Raw genomic sequence first — 19,523 nt, forward strand, 5'->3', positions numbered from 1 at the left:
GCTACTTTATTTCCAGAAACACAATGACACTGTGTGTGTGTGTGTGTGTGTGTGTGTGTGTGTGTGTGTGTGTGTGTGTGTGTGTGTGTGTGTGTGTGTGTGTGTGTGTGTGTGTGTGTGTGTGTGTGTGTGTGTGTGTGGCATGCGTGCGTTACCGTATACAGTATGTCTATGCATGTATTCCTAAGCAATGACTGATTGGCCATGGTATATTGTGATTATATCACAGCCAGGGGTCGTTGTCAAAGCCGTGGGTGGAGGTGACTGCAGAGCATTCACTTTCTCCTGACAATTGCAGGGGCTGGTCAAAACCAATTATCCTGTTCCTGTGGTGTGACCGTGTGAGGGGTTCACAGATCCAGTCTTGAACTTTCCAATCTGCTCACAGACGCATCGGGGCCACCCCGGTCATTTTCAAACATGTTTAATATTTATCTGTGATGGTCACGCACAACCACAATTGTGAAGTGCAGAGCAGAGATGCGTCTGGACTGCGTCTGGTGGAATCACAAGCAGACTAGTCTCTGCAGCTACAGATAGGCCTATAGATAGACCTGCATGAATATAAATCAATCTTGATTTCATTCACCTGTGTGATTCCCATAGCTCCCGTTCCTCCAAACACAGCTGATTTTAATTACAGAACTACTCCATTTTGAATCTCATTCAAGATGACGTCCAGACCGTGTATTCATTATTTTAAACTTAATCAGCACACTAAGATATGTACCTGAAAGCATTTTAGGTTAGAAATAAGCAACTTGGTAACAAACATTCTCCACATTGGCCGTCTCTCTACCCCTTTGGGCAGCGTGTGCCTGCAGGCTACAAACACTAACACTGCGCACCACATGAGTGAGATCCCACCGTGCCATGGCCTAAAGGGATGGAACCTTCTGATTGGTTTGCGAGGCCGTTTCAGAGTGAAACTTAAAATACCGAAAATGTCATTTCGCTACTTTAAGTAATCAAATGGCAGGTGTGGGGAATTTGCCAAATCAAGCTTAGGCTGGGGTTGCCATGGCAATCAATTGGCTCATGGGCCACGGCCAGAGCCTTTTCTGGATAACCGCCTAGCCGGCCGGGCACTGCACTCCCCCGGGTAGTCTGGGACGTGTGTGTAGAATTTGAATTTGCTCGGTCAAACGGTTCTCGAGATTTGTGGATTACAGACGCACATCTACGAACAGAGATTACCTGCATTTTATTATTTTTTATTAAAAATAAACAAACAGACGTCAATTAAGTATTAACAAGGGCGATTTTTGTGGCCGGTCACAATAACTTGCGCAGTGCTGGTCACCTGCAGCTGCTGCCTGCCAGTTCACTCCTTAGTGCAGTACGCTACAGACTGTCGGTTTATAAATAAAGCACTAGCATCACGATGAGAAACCACATATAAAACACCTGGATCATCCAGTTTTACATCATACTGCCCCCTGCCTCTGTGATCCAGTCATTTGAAGAAATAATCCAGCGTTTGAGGTAAGAACATGGAGAATGCAGAGTAGGCCTATGTTTCAATGATAATTACAACTGTTTGGCTGAACATCCAATGCCATGTCATTTTATGCTTGAAGGGGAGCTGGTCAGTATGTCCTCTGGTCCCAAAGTATGTGCACTGAGGGAGTGACACACGCATAATAGATTTTACCTACTTTTGTGCACTGGCTTGATGTAATTAATTATTTGAAGCAGCTGTGTAGATTCCATAATGTTTGACCAAATGCAGATAAATATAATCTTTGATAATTAATTCATGGAGACTATATCCTCCACTCGGTCTGGTAGGAACATTTTTCCTATTAGGCTACTGTTACTGTAGATCTGCCTTGCTGCACGTCATCATGTGTAGTACATGATTGCCTCAGTTATCAAAGTGCACAAGTTTTGATTAATGCAAACATATTAATTGACATCATGGTTTTATTGCAATTCATAGTGGTGTTATTATGTTATGGTGCTGTGAAAATACATTTTGAAAGGAAAATCCCACAGCCTTCAGGTCCATATGTCAGCGTATCAACTTGTTGAAGTGCGCAAGGTACTTTATTTCCATATTGTGTTGCCTTAAGGCAAATGTTAAATATTTCTGTTTATTTTTTACTTGAAGTAATTTGATGTTACATCTTTGTATTTCTATTTACATTAGAAAGGCTAGTGAGTACTTTATTGTGACGTGTAGCCATGTATTTTATTTTGAAAACTTTTGTATATAGCTAGAGTCACTTCCTGTCAGCACCATTTTATGCAGCAATGCACAGAGAAGACAGACCTGTTAAGAGCTGTGAGCCTTAAACCCATCTAACCCACTTGGAAGCATTTTAGACGCAATGTTGTAAGTTGTGTTGCTGATTTCAGTCATGATAACTTTCTGTGACCACTTTGTGATGTTTTGTGAATGTTTATTTGGAAGAGGAAAAAGTTATGTCTTTAACCATGTTTGCTGCACTTTGCAGAGCATAGGAGTGCACAGGTGTAAGTCATCTTGCTAATTGTGAATTGTGTCTTTGTGATTAGCTTACTCACCTGCTTTCTTTCTACTGTGATTGTAGTTTTCAATGCTATCAATTAAGTACACAGACACTGAATGTTTGTATTGTTTATTATTTTGCAGTTTTCACCGTCATGTTAATGAGGAAGAGCAACAGTAAATGGTCAAATCTTACTTCGACTCTGTCTTCATTGGCTGCGGTTTATCTTGGTGTTTAATGACAGTTCCCTACACTGCATGAGAACACTACACTATGTTTAACTTAAAGCAGAATTGGCCAGCAATCATCATGAAGAAATTGCAGTCTTACCGTGCATATCTGCCTCCAGGCATCACTTTAGGTTGGAGGAAAAAGTACATTTGCAACAACAATTAAATAAAAAAACAATTGATCATTTAACTGTTGGTATTTAACTGGTTATAAATCTCTTTAGTTAACCAGTTACCGGTTAAACGGTTAACCATGAACATTTTATTCATTTTGTGTTGACACAGTCCTGTTGCCACTATCCATTGACCACTGACTGTAGCTGCAGCTTCGTGGCTGGAACGCGACTCCAACAGACTTTTGACATGACAACCAACCGCAAAGAAAACAAACTGTACATTGGAAGCTAAAGTTGTGGTGGTTCATTGTAGCCTGACACTCAGCCTGAATTTTCGTTTTGTTTCACTCCATTATTCAGTCTGAAAGCCCTCTCAGTGCAGCCGTTTTCTGAGACGGGGGCGTGGCCAAAGTGGGACTCTTTGGCTATTGGTTGTTTCATGCTGGATTATCCCGATCCCGATAGAGCCGGGCCGCCGGTTAGATTTTCAACCGAGAAAACCCCGCCTTCTACAGCGTCACCAGGCCCTGAATGCGAGGCTAGCATTCCCTGCAGATCAATCAATGAACCTAGCCTGGCTGGAGCCAGGCTAGGTTCATTGATCTGGGGAATGATAATCTTTTTAACAATATCCTGTGTGTGATGCACTGTTATTTTAACATCTTCTAGTGTGTGCATGTTTGAGATTATAGAGAAGAGAATCTGTTAAAATGATGTGCGTGATGCAACCTGATTTAAATATCAATAGGATTTTAAAACTCCTGTGGTGTGAGCCCAGCTTTGGACATTTTTGTCTCACTCTACTGCCAGAGAGTTTTCTAAAGCCTGTGCAGCACATGAAGTGAAAAACACATGTAGAGGACTGGTCCCATCTGGTATTTCTTTCATAGACTGACTGATCAGCTGGTTGACACCGCTGTGCTGCGTGCTCATACTTGTTTATTATTGTCATGTCAGTTTGGACAGATATGGGGGCTGCTTTCATTTAAAGGTAGGGTAAGTGATTTTCTTTGGTTAAAATAAGTGTTAAATAGCTCTATATTCTTGTAGTACTCATTGCTATAGAGTGTTTGTTCAGTAAAATGAGTCTCCTTGTCTCTCCAGCTCTTTATAAAACAGAAAATGCATTTTCGTTTCAGTTTCATTTCCAATTTTATCCAATCAGGATAGAGAACTCAATCAGGATATAGATTAAACAAGTGAAATTGGAAGTGATGACACTAAGAAATGAGCAGGCAAAATTGGAACTGGAACACTATAAAAATTAAGCTTAAAAATGGGTACTTTCTCCTGATTGGCTGAGATTTTGACACCTACCAGAAAATGTATTTTCTGTTTATTAAAGAGCTGGAGAGACGGGGAGACTCTTGTTACTGAACAAACACTCAATGACTATCAGAATATAGTGCTTTAACCTTTTAACAAAATACTTTTTGTTTTAACCAAAAACGATCACTTACCCTACCTTTCAATTCCTGCGCTGATTTGTTTCCAGTCTGCCCCTGTACAAACAAAATTGACACAAGGAATTAGCAATCCGTGTCCTTTATCATCATAGCCCTTCCCCCTTTTGCCTCATGTCTTGACATACATACAGTATTATGGCAGGATGCAGTCCAGATGGTAGAGCGGCCGCTTCGCTCCCCCGGAGTTAGTGTCGAAGTGACCATGAGCAAGTTGATGCCTTGCATGGTTTCCTCCGCCGTCTGTGTGTGACTGTAATGCACATTGTAAAGTGCTTTGGATAAAGGCGCTATATAAATGCACCATTTGCCGCACAATCACAAAACCTTGTCCTCACATCACAAGATGGAGGGAGGTAGGACATGCCTCCTGGCAGAGATTTGCATGCTGCTGTTTTATTTTCCCGTTGATTTCTTCTCCCAGCTCCTACTATGAACTCGACAGTTGGGTTTGCTGATCAAACTCTGTTTATTTATTATTTTAATTTGAACTTCCCTTATGTGTGTGTGTCTCATTCTCAGGGTCTGACGTGATCAACTTTGATGGACAAGGAGTAATCTCATATCGTTTCAAGGTGCAGTTGTTCATTTTCAAACAATGAGACGAATAATGTCAAATGATTTCATCCCGTAGATCCAAGATGAAACATTTAACATCTATACATCTATTTATAGTTTTACTATAACTAAGGTTTGTTTAGTTTATAATTCACTAGTACACATACAGTAGCCTATGCACAATGTGATGTGCTATCAAATCTTTTATTCAAAGCATTAGGACAATCTTCACTTGTCACGTACATATCTTACAAGCAGTATTGGCACACAACAATGGAATGACATAGTATTAAGTCCTGAACATATAAAATCCTGAAGTCGTGAACATTACTCAACATCTTGGAGATCTCCTTGGAGCTGTTATGTGTATGACGTTTCAAAACCTTTGTTCAGGTGAAGAAGATGAAGATCATTAAGGACGTGATCTCACTGAAGTTCAAGACGTCAGAGAGCGAGGGTGTGATCCTTCACGGTGAAGGTCAGCAGGGAGACTACATCACCCTGGAGCTCCACATGGCCAGACTACTGCTGCAGATCAACCTGGGTGAGACACACACATTAATTACATTACATTACATTACAGTCATTTAGCAGACGCTTTTATCCAAAGCGACTTACGATAAGCCACGCACGCACGCCACACACACACACACACACACACACACACACACACACACACACACACACACACACTCTCTCTCTCCCATCTCTCTCTATCTCTCTCTCTATCTCTCTCTCCCTCCTCTCTCTCTCTCCCATCTCTCTCTATCTCTCTCCCTCCTCTCTCTCTCTCTCTCTCTCTCTCTCTCTCTGTCTCTCTGTCTTTCTTCTTCTTCTCCTCCTCATTGGTGGTGTTGTGCTGGTCATCAACAGGCAGTAACCAGTACGGCTCCATTCTGGGTCACACCTCTGTGACGACAGGCAGCCTGTTGGACGACCACCACTGGCACTCGGTGGTGATCGAACGCTACCGACGCAACGTCAACTTCACCCTGGACAGACACACACAGCACTTCAGGACCAACGGAGAGTTTGACCACCTGGACCTGGACTATGAGGTGAGAGGACACATACTGGATGTGAAAAGATTGTTATAGTTTGAAGACATGGACTATGAGGTGAGAACCTGATGGACGCACGTTAGAACAGTAGAGATACACAACATTTACACAGTAGTAATCTCTCAAGAACAGATTCAGAGCTATACTGAATCTGTCGAGAGCCCCGCTCAGAACGCGTGCGCGTTAGCTTACAAGGGCGTGCCTTCAGATCACGAAGCAGGCCGCGCTTTACCCAATCAAATGTAGTGGGCGGGATTTACTGTCTGTGCGCTCCCTTCCCACTGAAAACAAGCCGAAACTCATTTAACAATAGCGTCCTTGAAGCAGACAAAACTACGGAAAGATATAAACATTTTAACTTGCTCTTTCATCATAGAAACAAGTGGGCTTATAACCAAAACGATCCATGTTCTCTGGGAGAAGTGGTGTTAGTGTTCCGTGTAGAAATATTGTTAGTGGGAATGAAAACATAAGCGCACCAGGGCAGAGGTCTGCTGAGGGCAGACCAAAACCCCGTTTTCCTTGCGCACGGGTGCTCCATTCAGTTCGGCCCAGAGCCAAGTGAAAGAGTGGGCGCTGTTTTTCCTTTTTATTTGGTGATGGGTTCCCAGACACAGTAGAGATACACAACATTGACTGCCATTGACAACTATACTCGTCATTTCACCCAAGGCTCACACCGCCGATTAATTATGGAATGGATTATCGCGGCAGAAATTTTCTTTTTTCTCTGATTCTAGGAGACCCCTGTACGTCTTTTAAAGTGATCGGCGGGTGGATTGTTGTGAAGAAGAATATTAGATGATTTTTCAAGGGTTACTTAAAACGCTCGGAATCGCTGGCAAGGGCAGCCATAGACAATGTTTTAACTCTGGCAGTCAATGAGTTAACATAGTAGAGATACACAACATGAACACAGTAGAACAACATCAGACAGTTGTTATGAACACAGTAGAATAATACATTTTGTTTTATCCGGATTTCATGAATAGCAGACTGCAAATTAGAGTGCTACCGCTGGCATAACATATGTTATCATCTGCATGAAAATGTACATCACAATGCGGAGAGGAGGACACCATATTATTTATAATGTATATAAAAGTTGACCCAAAAGAGGTCTCTATGGGACACCTTCACAAATTTCAAGAGAGCTTGTTTAAATAGCATCAGAATCAACAGCTCCAGTTGAGGTCTTGCGGAGATATTTACTCTCGGCTGGCGTTGCTGCCAGACTCCCCATCCCCCCACCCCCTCATTGCTAGTTTGATCTCTGAGCAGTTTGATGACACACAGGAAATTAGATATTGGTTTTACTCTGTGCTCTATGACTAATCCATAATACACACATAATTAATGGTGAGGAGTTCAACTGATAATACTTAAAGCAGGACATTGATTTTACAAGGCGATATGTATGTATGTGTGTGTTTGTGTGTGTGCGTGCTTTTTTTTGTGTGCGTGTGACCTTTAACAGGTACCATACTGCTGATATGTGTGATATATTCAAAAGGTTAAGTAGGGATAACGGCTGATGTAGCTATGGAAACCACATCCCCAATTCAACTGACCCTGGACAGATATTGGCGATTATTTATTGATTGAATGTAGAGAGCAAAATGGAGCAGCTCGGACAATTAAAGCCTCTTTTATTAAGGTGCAAAGCATACAAGACTGACATTTCGATGCCAAGTGCTGCATCTTCCTCAGAGTCAGCTTTCTGATTCCATATTATTGATTGACTGTGTCAGTCCAGACTGTGCCTTTCAATCTACACAGTATGTGTCCTTGCCAGCTCATCTCCAGCTGTGCGTTTGTATACCTCTGTTTGTTTGTTGTTTGTTGTTGTGCTTTCCCTTGTCGGAGTTTGAGAACTTTTTTTGGGGCAGTGGAAAGCCAACAAAGGGGATGTTGACTGTCTGAGCAGATGGTGGGAGACGGGTGAGGCCAAAACATGTTTGTTTTGCCAGCAAACATTTCTTTCTCCCAGCAGTACAGCCAGGAGTTAGAGAACAGTATGAGAGACAAGTGTAGTCTCTACACACCATGCAGTGCTGGACCTGGCAGTCACCAGCTGCCGCAGAGTAAGAAATTAGAGCCGAGATTGTTAATGTACGTGAAGGTGACAGGAACATCGGTTAGAGCTGTGTTTCACCAGCATGGAAAAAGATGGATGCGCTAAGCTGGATAAATCAGCAGCAAGAGGAAAGCATGTTCACTTGTGCCTGTGACCAGCAGTGGTGTAAAGTAACTAAGTACATGTACTCAAGTACTGTACTTAAGTACAATTTTGAGGTACTTTTACTTTACTGGAGTATTTCCAGTTTTCAGTTCTTGTACTTCTACTCCACCACATCTCAGAAGCAAATATTGTACTTTTACTCCACTACAATTATTTGAAAACTTTAGTTATTAGTTACTTTGCAGATATAAATTATTACATTATAAAACATACATTAACCACTTTAGCCCTATATTATACGTAGGCTATTTGAAAATAGCGGATCTACAAGCTCACAAGGCGTCACATCGCGACGAGTTGTGAGCTTGTAGATCTGCTATTTTCAAACATTGTAGTACTTTTACTTTTGGTACTTTAAGTACATTTTGATACCAATACTTTTGTGCTTTTACTCAAGTACATTTTGAATTCCAGACTTTGACTTGTAACAGAGTACTTCTACGTTGCAGTATTGATACTTTTACTTAAGTAAAACATTTGAGTACTTTTTCCACCACTGGTGACCAGGCTATGACCCCACTGAAATGTGGGACCATGCTGTGGATTTTCTTATACTGTCCGCCATAGAGCAAAGAACTAAAACTCCTCTGGCTGAGCAGGCTGTCACATTTGGCCCAGATACTCCCCCCAAAAAGCTGCTGGCAGTCCCTTTATAGTCTGACCTCCAGTTGAGGATAGTGCACGGAGCAATACCTATAGACAGTCACAAGGCACTGGGGAGGGGCTGTCCTTTTTCTTCTCAAACAGAATCAATGGCACATTTATATTTATCGCGTTAGGATGGTATAGGTTTGTTTGGTTTGTTAGAGTTGTTGTGGTTTCTGTCACTGGGGGAATCTTTATCTTTTAAATCATTTTTTTTTGTCTTCGATTTTAGACACCAATTGAGACACAATCTTATCTCTGGGTCGGCTAAGGTGGCAATTTGGCTGACTTGTTAAAATAAACATGCAGGCCACTGGGTCTGTTGATCCAGTGGGGCCGCTGAAAGGACTGGCTTTATTTACGTGCTATAAATGATTGAGGTTGTCAGTGTATTGTGGTCTGACGGAGGAGTCCTGTGCGCTACACGATGAAGGCCAGTTGTCTGTTTCCCATTGAGTTTTAGTCAGGGTAGAATTTTATTTCAATTTACATTGTACATTGCTCATAAACTTTTGACAATATGTAATTGTCCATTTATTTGTTTGGGTTTCTCAATCTCTCCCCCTCTCTTTATAGCCTTTGATTCTACCTTCAACTTTTCAAACTCTTCTCTGTATCCCATAAATGTTTCATTTGAACCTTCTCACAGATGACTCTCCTTCAAGCAGTTGGTTGAACGAGAGTTGCTCTCTCTCTCTCTCTCTCTCTCTCTCTCTCTCCCCCCACATGTTTTCACTCAGCAGTCAGCACTGGTATTACTGGTACATTGGTACTATTTGTCATCTGCGAGTGATGATCCTCAGCTGTAGTGTGAATATATTTTCAAAAGTGTGCATTATTTATTGTCTCTGTCTCTCTAGTTGAGTTTTGGTGGAATGCCGTACAGTGGGAAGCCATTAGGCATGGGGAGGAAGAACTTCAGAGGCTGCATGGAGAGCATCAATTACAATGGTGACAACATCACTGACCTGGCCCGCCGCAAGAAACTCAACACCTCCAGCTTTGTAAGAGAAAGACACGCACGCACACCAGCCGCTACACTCATTTTTTAAAGATATTTTTGGGTCTTTTTCTGCCTTTATTGATAGTACTAGTGGAGATTGACAGGAAACAGAGACAGGGAGTGACACGCAGCAACGTCTCGCCAGGTTTCGGGATTCAAACCCACGACATGCTGTCAGGCTGCATTAGATGCTCTATGTAGTATGCGCCTGGACCGCTAGGCCAGCGGGCGCCCCCAGCTGCTACACTCATAGGGGACTGTGTACCCTCAAGTTCTATTTGATTCAGACTAAACTTTTCAAAGCACCTTTCTAATATCACAAAAACAGCCATCTGCCAAATTAGGGATATTGTAAACATCGGATCATTAATTTTATGCACAAAACTTTCTACAATTCTCTTTTTTTCTGGACTTTTTCTGGAGTCAATCAACCGCCTTCAACTTGGTCAAAACACAGCAGCTAGGGTTCTTACAAGAACCAGAAGATATGACCACATTACCCCTGTTCTTGCCTCACTGCACTGGTTACCAATAAAATTACATAGTTTGTTTTTAAATCACTGAACAGACTTGAACCTGTTTATATTCCGGACCTCCTGACTTTGTGGAACAGCCTTGAAAAGGATGTGAAATTGTGCGGCTCATTAAACACTTTTTTTTTTTTAATACTTGAAAACAAGATGATCGATAAAAGCATAAACGGAATGTGCCTTCTGTAAAAAATAACTTGTTTTTTGTAGCATAACAGTACATACTTGTACAGTACAGAAAACACATGAATGTAAAGGGTCTTGTCCTTGCACTTTGTTTTTGTTTTCTAGTTTTTTTCCCTCCATTTTGACTTTCCCCCCGTCTTTCCTTTGTAAAAGTGTAGGCAAAATAAGGAATTGCTTCAGCCTATATTTTTCTGTCGGGAATGTGGTTATTTTCCCTCTCTTTTTTTGGGTATTATCTATGAAATCTTTATGCTACTATACGTAATTGACTAAAAATAAACTAAACTGAACAATAAAATCTCTCTCTCTCTCTCTCTCTCTCTCTCTCTCTCTCTCTCTCTCTCTGCGTAACAGCGTAACGTGTCCTTCTCCTGTGTGGAGACCCACTCCTTCCCCGTGTTCTTCAATGCCACCAGCTTCCTGCAGCTCCCGGGACGAGCCAATCACAACGTTGTATCCGTGGGATTCCAGTTCCGCACCTGGAACCCAGATGGGCTCCTCCTCTTCAGTAAACTTGATGAAGGGACGCTGGAGATCGACCTCGAGGACGGCAAGGTCACTGTGCACATCAACGTGACACAGACGATGAAGACCAACCACATAGACATTTCATCGGGTAGGAGAACACGGACACACACACACACACACACACACACACACACACACACACACACACACACACACACACACACACACACACACACACACACACACACACACACAATTAACAATTTATTCGTGTCCACACGTAGAGAAAGCACACAAGGACACAAACATTACAGATGCAGTTAGGTTACATTCACAAACTCATGGAACATGTCTTCACGATACACGATACAAGAATAACAAGAATGTCACTCCATGGGCACAAGCAGCAGCACCTCCGCCATATGTAAGGCGGCCACCAACAATAGCAGAGGCAGCACAATACTTTGCCAGCCCTTCTGCCTCGCCACTGGACATCCCAAGCTGTCGAAACCCTCCAACAACCAGTCCGTGGGCATGCCCCAGGCTGGACCACCAGAGGAAACAAAGTATCCAGTCTCGCACCGTCGTCACCCGGTGACAAAGCGCCCTCCGCAGCCACTCCCATGGGCCTGGAAGTCACACCAACGCTGCTCCGACATGTGGTGTGCAGCGGACAGACACACCACAGGAGCACCGGGTCCACTGCCTCTCTTCCCGACAGCTGTTCACACGAGGGGCCGTCAGGCAGCGACGGCTGCCGGTAGACTACATCAGGAGTAGTGCCTTCCTGTATGCAAGCCTGATGATGATCGAGCACATAGCCACAGAAGTTGCAAAATGCATCTAAAATCTGCACCTACTACATTAACGCTGGCACATTTACAACGGATGTGGTTGTTAGATGTTAAAAACAACACTGGTGCCCACCAGCGTCTCACCTCCGCGCCGCCATTCTCACGCGCGCACACACACACACACACACACACACGAGGGCTCCTATACTGTGGGCGGCTCGGGGCTAAAGCACCCAGGAGAAATGACGAGTACCCATCACAAACTCATCACAAAAAAAGAAAAAAACTCCGACATCTACACTTCATGGAGTACATTTGTTGTACCAAATTAACCAAATTAACCGCATTAAAGTAACAAAAACAAACCCGGAAAAAAACGCAAATTTGCGCTTACACAAGCTGGTCACGCATGCGTTGCGCACCCAGTAGCGCGGACATAAATCGTACACAGAGAGAACGACAGAGAAAGAGGAAAAAGTATCTCTCTCCCTGTCTACTCTCATCTTCTTGTCCCTCTACACTCTCTTGTCTGACACATATGCTCCAGTCTATTACCCCAAGAGTTGAACAGCACATGAAGATGATTACCTCACACAGTAGTTCAGATGAAATGTCATTAAACAAAAGAACATGACATTTCATATCAGCATTACATTCTAGCATCAACGCGTGTGTGTGTGAATCAGTGTGTGTGTGTGTGTGTGTGCACGTGCTTGCGCACGTGCGTGCGTGTCTGAATCCATTATTAGTGTATGTACACAAGAACGGAACGCTGTCTTCCTCAGACAGGCAGCACAGTGTGAGCTCTGCCAGAGGACTCAGAAACTGTCACACGCCTGCATACTTGTCATTGCCGGACGTCGGTTCTGCCAAGTTGGGGTGATGTTCTTTCGAGAAGAACTTGAACAACGTCCAACATTCGCCGTACAGCTGCTGTGGAAAACTCATCCGGCACAGGAAAAGTCAGTCCCACTGGGATTCCCTGACAGTGTAGGGATGGAGTTGTTTGAAAACACAGCACGTGCTGCTGGCTGCCAGTCTCACCATCATGCAGCAGTGGGTGAATCACCGAAGGTTTCTTTTTTCCACGCTGAGTTTGGATGCTTTTGTGCTCAGATAAACTCTCAGAAGACTCAATATCTGAGGGAAATGCGTTTGATCCACGTCTGTGTTGAGTTTCTCAGCGAGGTCGCTCGCGGTGCCACTTCAGCGCACGGGGCACTTAAGCTGCAGTGTGTGTGTTTGCGTGTGCGTGTGTGTGTGCTCGCGCGCGTGTCTCCTCTTAGATGTTGAGACGCTACAGTATCATGCTCTCATGCACGCTGACATGCATAGAATGGAGGGATAGAAATCCATAGAGCAACATAGTGATAGAAACGTCCCAGGCACAAATTTGGGTGAAAACCACCCTTGATCATAATGTTATATTGTCTCAGTCATTCCCCTGTGTGTGTGTGTGTGTGTGTGTGTGTGTGTGTGTGTGTGTGTGTGTGTGTGTGTGTGTGTGTGTGTGTGTGTGTGTGTGTGTGTGTGTGTGTGTGTGTGTGTGTGTGTGTGTGTGTGTGTGTGTGTGTGTGTGTGTGTGTGGTACTGTATAATGTAGTATTTCAGGTTTGATACAGTTGGCAAATTGCCTTCCATAAGTTCACAGCCCTTTCAACATCTCAGAGGACCAAAGATTTAGGATGGGAAGGAAGAATAAATGAGAGCCAGAGGGACACCACTTATTTATACATTACATACAAGATCAATATATACTGAGACAAGCCAGAGGAGAGGAGGAGAGAGGAGAGGAGTAAAAGGAGTCTCCTTGTCTCTCCAGCTCTTTATAAAACAGAAAATACATTTTTGTTTCATTTCCAATTTCATCCAATCAGGATAGAGAACTCAATCAGGATATAGATTAAACAAGTGAAATTGGAAGTGATGACACTAAGAAAATGAGCAGGCAAAATTGGAACTGGAACACTATAAAAATGAAGCTTAAAAATGGGTACTTTCTCCTGATTGGCTGAGATTTTGACACCTACCGGAAAATGTATTTTCTGTTTATTAAAGAGCTGGAGAGACGGGGAGACTCTTGTTACTGAACAAACACTCTATAGCAATGATTACTATCAGAATATAGTGCTTTAACCTTTTAACAAAATACTTTTTGTTTTAACCAAAAAATATCACTTACCCTACCTTTAACTCAAGTAATCCACACATGAAAAGAAATCACAACATGCAAGTCCATAAATAATAATGTGTAATTAAGTGCCATAACACCGGAAAAAAAGTATTGAACACGCTAACTGAAATTAATTTAATACTTAGTGGAGAAGCCTTTGTTTGTAATGACAGCTTCAAGACACTTCTTGTACTGTATGTAGTAACTAATCGCCCCCACACTGCTCAAGTGTGTATTTTGGCCCATTCCTCCACACAGATTGTCTTTAAATCTCAGAGATTCTTTAGTGCCCTCTGGTGAACCCTTTTCTTTAATTATTTCCTTGGATTTAAGTCAGGTGATTGACTGGGCCATTCTAACACCTTGACTTTCTTTCTCTGAAACCAGTTGAGAGTCTCCTTTGCTGTGTGCTTTGGATCGTTGTCCTGCTTGAAGGTTCAGCCACTTGGCTCTTTGAGTACACTTCTGACCATCCCTCTGACTCGCCGGTCAGAAATCTTGCCAGGAGCCCCTGTGCCCGGCCTGTTGATGGTGAAGTGATGCTTTTTCCAATGGTCCCAGCGGTGCCATTGGCCCCAACAGTGTTTACTGGAATATTCAGATGTTTGAAATACGTCTGTACCCAGCTCCATTCTGATGCTGAGCAACAATCCGGTTGCGAATGTCTTGAGAGACCTCTTTGCTTTTATCCATCATGAGATGTTTCTTGTGTGACTGCTTGGTAACAAAACAACCTTTTTTGGGTAGACCCCCTCCAACCAACACAGTTGTGTTAGTTATATTGTATTAACATACTCTACCATACAGATTTACCAAAATAACGTTTTATTCATTAAAACAAGTTGGATTGATTGAATGGATTGAAGTTTTAACCAGGATCACCTCCAATGTAACATTATCAGGCCATATGATTGTGTAATAATTGTGACAGGCCTAGATAATATCGTGTTCTATTTATAGGTAATATCATTTCTCCTCCCATCAGCTTCGAATACACCTGGGCCAGCGAAAGTCAATCTTAAAAACAAAATTTGACCAAGAAAGGCTGTGTTAGACCCATATGCTTGTATCTATTTGGGAGGTATTTAATCAGTTTCCTGGGAAATTAACACACAAGCCACTTGGAAAATCTAACAATGTGAATGTGTGAAGTCTGCAAAGGTGTAGCTCAAATATCAAGGTTATCAAAGAAGTGAACTGTGATGGTGTTTTTGTTGCTGATGATGCAGGTTCAGGCCTTAACGATGGTCAATGGCACGCAGTACGACTGGTCGCCAAGGAGAACCTCGCCATGTTGATGATTGATGGTGATGAATCATCGGCTGTCCACGCCACCCCACCCCTCACTATCATCACTGGAGGAACCTATCACCTGGGAGGTAAGACCACACCCCTCACCATCACCCCTGGATTCAGCCACCTGTGTTTGGAATGTAAGGTCAATTGATTGAAGTGCATTCTCATGCAGAACTCTTCGATACACAGCATTGTATACACACACACACACACACACACACACACACACACACACACACACACACACACACACACACACACACACACACACACACACACACACACACACACACACACACACACACACACACACGCGCGCGCACACACAGCAGTAAATAGTCTAGATGGCTAGAGTCTAGGGTGGTTCAAATGCTAGGGGGAAAAGGTGTGTTTAGTCTAGATTTGAAGATGTCCAGGGAGGGGGCAGACCTACAGTAACAGGAGATGGAAGGCGGTTCAACCACGGAAAAAGCTTGGTCACCCACTCACATGTGTACCTCAGAGAGGGTTGGGGATCAGTGTCTTGCTCTGGGGCACTTTGTCATGTCTATAGATGTCCTGTCAGAGTTGGGTATTGAAAAAATATCTGGAAGAAATAGTTCCTAGTGGTTTTATGGAGAGCAATATGTGGTTTTAGCGAGATCAATATGTGTTTTTTACGTGGTGTCTTGGGCTCTGTTCAACAAATACCTTGTTAAAAATGTGTGTGTGTGTGTGTGTGGGGGGGGGGGGGGGGGTTGTTTGTTGTGTTTTCTGTAGTGAATGAGGACTTTGAATGTATATCTAGTCTTTGTTGTGTTTTATTTGACTTTAATAAGATAACTGTTAATGTAAGGGTCTGGTTAAAGTAATTGAGAGTTCTCTTCCATTAGTGTGGCTTTTTGGATTCCCAGCTCAGTGAACAATGTAACATATACAGTACATTGAACTAGCCTGCTCTGTAGTGGGGTAGCTGTCCAGCTTAATTAAATGGGTTTTAAATGAGTTTCAAATAATTTCCAATGGGCGGAAAAGTAGTAAAAACTGCTGAATAAACAAACTGCTGTTCCCAGTTTCAATAGCAAATTTGACTATATGTCTTCCAATTTAATGAAGTGGTAGACTTTCACTCTCTACTGTATCATCAGACCGCTGACATTAAAGTTTGTCAAATTGGGAGGGCATTATCCTTAGTTGCGGTCACCAATCCACCTTTAAAACAAACATATTTATATTGTTAAAATACAAGCACATAACAATTTTGTGACTTGTGGGTCCCATCTCCCGGAGACCTTAAAGTTTAGATCCTATAGCCCGAGGAGATGGTCGGCTGTAGTATAAAAAACACGTACTTTCTTTCTTTCAACCGGAGCTCATTCACATGCACGCGAGCGCCCAGGCGTGTGCGTCTTTCGTGCATGAGCCGGAAGTATTTTAAGTGCGTGCGTGCGTCGCTTTGTTTTAAATACGTGATAGAGGTAGTGTGGACTCTGGAAGCCCCGTCAGGACACACTCATCCTCAGCCTTTCTCTCTATTCCCTTCACCTTCTATTCTCTGTCAGATTGTCATTTACTTCAGTCCATTATACGAGAAGCCTCAAATACGCTGCCTCCATTTATCTATCCAATATTTATTGCAATTCCAATGTTTACAAGACTTTATGTTGTAATTAAATTCATAGACTGTAGTCCTCCTATGAAACCACTTAAAACAAATGAATTATGGTGGCTCACTGCCTGCTAGAGTATACATAGCATTAAGGCTCAGTCGGTGTGCAGGCGACCCAGGTTTGAAATGAATCCAACCTGAGGCCCTTTGCTGCATGTCCTTCCCCACCTCTCTCTTGCCATATCCTGCAGGGTGGGTGTGTGTGGGGTGGGTTTGTAGGTGCTTGGGTGGTGGGTGTACATGCAGGGTAGGTGTCTCTCAAAAATCCAACACGTGCGCATGCTGCTGCACGACTCGCATCACATATCCAGAGAATGTGTTGATTATGCAACAGCGGAACTCACCACATTAACACCATTCAATCCGAGGACACATCTCTGTCATTTTAGATTTCTTTGGCTATTCAAAAATAGCAGATAGAAGCTAAGGTTCATACCAGCATAGCGACAACGTAGCATGATACATACAGTGACTATAGAAAAGACACACTGCAGCGTGACAGCAGAGCTAACAACAACTGCAGAGCTCAAGACCTAGGTGAGTGTTGAGTTTTTGGTTTAAACCCCCAAAAAATTGATACAAAAGGTGTTTCAATGGATTCTGGTAGTTTTTGGCATGCTAAATAACATATTAAAAGTTTACCAAAATATACCTCCCAGAAAGCCGCCATTTTCAAGATGGCGTCCCAGATGGCTGCGGGGAGCTTAAAATGGTTATATCTCAAATGGAAAAAATGTTACAAAGGATTTTTCAATTGATTCTGTTACCTCTATGCATGCTTAAGACCATACTACAAATTTAGGAAAATATGCCTTCCTTATATCTGAAAAATTGGTTACTACCTGCTTATTACCTAGAAATGTGGTTTTGGTGTTGAACACAATACATGCCACATTTTTTGTGGTCTTTATTCATTCATCATCATCCTCAGGCTCCTCTGGAATAAAATTGTTATGTGGATTGTCACATTCCTGAAGTAGACAGGGTCCACAGACAGTAGTACAAGGTAGTCCATATTTTCTGCAAGAGCAGCGGAGTGTCTTGCAGGCAGTGGAACAGTTACAATGAATGACCTTCAAGAGACTGTCTGAAGCAACATTCATTGTTGACATGAGTGGGACAAATCTATTGTCCTGCAGGTTCCACCCCCAGTTCAGGGCATCCATACCATCTTCTGTTCCCATCCAGACCATGATCTGGTAGTATGCTCTAGGACAGTGAAATTTGGTTGCAGATTCAGTTGGTGGCAGACGTTCAGGCGTTACAGTTGATGAAGCTGAGACAACCTTCTTGGTGAAAGTGTTATATCGCATTGTTGCAAGCGAATCTGTGCACTTTCCACCAAAGAGGACAGCCATTACCTGGCACCCAAGGTCATCGATCACCTCTGTGGTCTGGTTTGGGATAGAGAATCCATTGGCACAAGACCGAAGGACAGAATCCCCTTTTGCAAACTTCTGGAAAGCAGTAATTTTGCCAACCCCGAACGGGACGTATATTTTGGAAAACTTTTAGTATGTTATTTATATTTAGCATGTCAAATACTACCAGAATCCATTGAAAAAGCTTTTGTATCATTTTTTTGGGGGTTAAGTGACATTTTTTCATAGATTGACTCACCTAACCCTAATGCTAGACAGGAGGGAGTTTGAGGGCAGGGAACCAATGCTTGTCCGCATCACTTTTCGCATCATGTTCAGATGATGGGGAGAATGACAGGAGCATGACAGGAGCAAAAAAAAGTCTTGAGAAAGAGTCAATATTTCGATCCAGGTACACACATATGTGTGCAAGCATGCATGTGAACCTGCAGACATGCCGCACATACTGTACACACGCACACGCACAGGCACAACACTTTGTTGCTTCCTTCGTGTTATGCCCTATATGGGTAAAAGAGTGCAGCACAAAACAAGATATTGAGAAAGTAGGCCTATAGACATGCAAGTAGAACCCATGGCCAAAATAACAAACAAGCCCTCTGTGTTTGACTGGCCATTCACCCCTACTGTTGTCCATGCTTTTGGGGTATATGCTACTGCATAATTACACAGAAAGGCTATTGGGAAAAACTGTCAGGAGGCTATAAGGCTACACCAACCTTGACAGTCATGGCTCCCTGCAACAAAACAAAAAAACAAAAAAAGTTAACACAGACAGGCAAAATGGTCTGTTTTGCCAGTTTCTAAATTCTAACACACACAAATTTAACAAGCGAATGGCAACATTTAGAGGACGGGGAGGAATTGAAGCGATATGATATTATCACATCACATGTAAAAGATTATTCTCTGACCACAGTTTGATGTGTCACAGAGTACAAGAGTTCAAGTCTCGCAAACCCCTCTACTAATTTTTAATCAGCAGCAGTTTTTTATATAACAGAAACTTTTCTCAATGTGTAAGAGTCAAATTAAAAGTAGGCTACTACAGGAATACCAACCTCATTTCTTTCTTTTTGCCAATTTATCTCCTCAATTCGTTATGCTGATTAAATCCTCCTCACACACATTTCTGTGTTGTCACTGCTGTTGTATCCTATACTGACAGTGAGGAGACCCCACCGGGGGGTCGTAGAGCCTCTTTCCTAGTCCTCCTGACAGGTGCCGTCCCAGCCTGTAGGAGTACGTGCAATA

At 42.7% G+C, this 19,523-nt stretch overlaps 1 protein-coding gene across 1 annotated transcript in view; it reads left to right on the forward strand.

Moving 5' to 3' along the window:
• LOC311038540 (contactin-associated protein-like 2) overlaps positions 1-19,523 on the forward strand; it is a gene marked incomplete at its 5' end in the record, with an annotated part of 239,631 nt that overhangs the window by 111,104 nt on the left and 109,004 nt on the right. Inside the window, 6 exons of the mRNA XM_084048113.1 lie at positions 4,806-4,858; positions 5,235-5,385; positions 5,715-5,899; positions 9,650-9,793; positions 10,863-11,124; positions 15,173-15,322. Coding sequence (XP_083904239.1) covers positions 4,806-4,858; positions 5,235-5,385; positions 5,715-5,899; positions 9,650-9,793; positions 10,863-11,124; positions 15,173-15,322 — 945 coding nt within the window. The remainder of the gene's footprint in view (positions 1-4,805; positions 4,859-5,234; positions 5,386-5,714; positions 5,900-9,649; positions 9,794-10,862; positions 11,125-15,172; positions 15,323-19,523) is intronic.

Source organism: Gymnoscopelus microlampas, assembly GCF_963454915.1.
Source record: "Gymnoscopelus microlampas genome assembly, chromosome: 22".
Taxonomy (NCBI): Eukaryota; Metazoa; Chordata; class Actinopteri; order Myctophiformes; family Myctophidae; genus Gymnoscopelus; species Gymnoscopelus microlampas.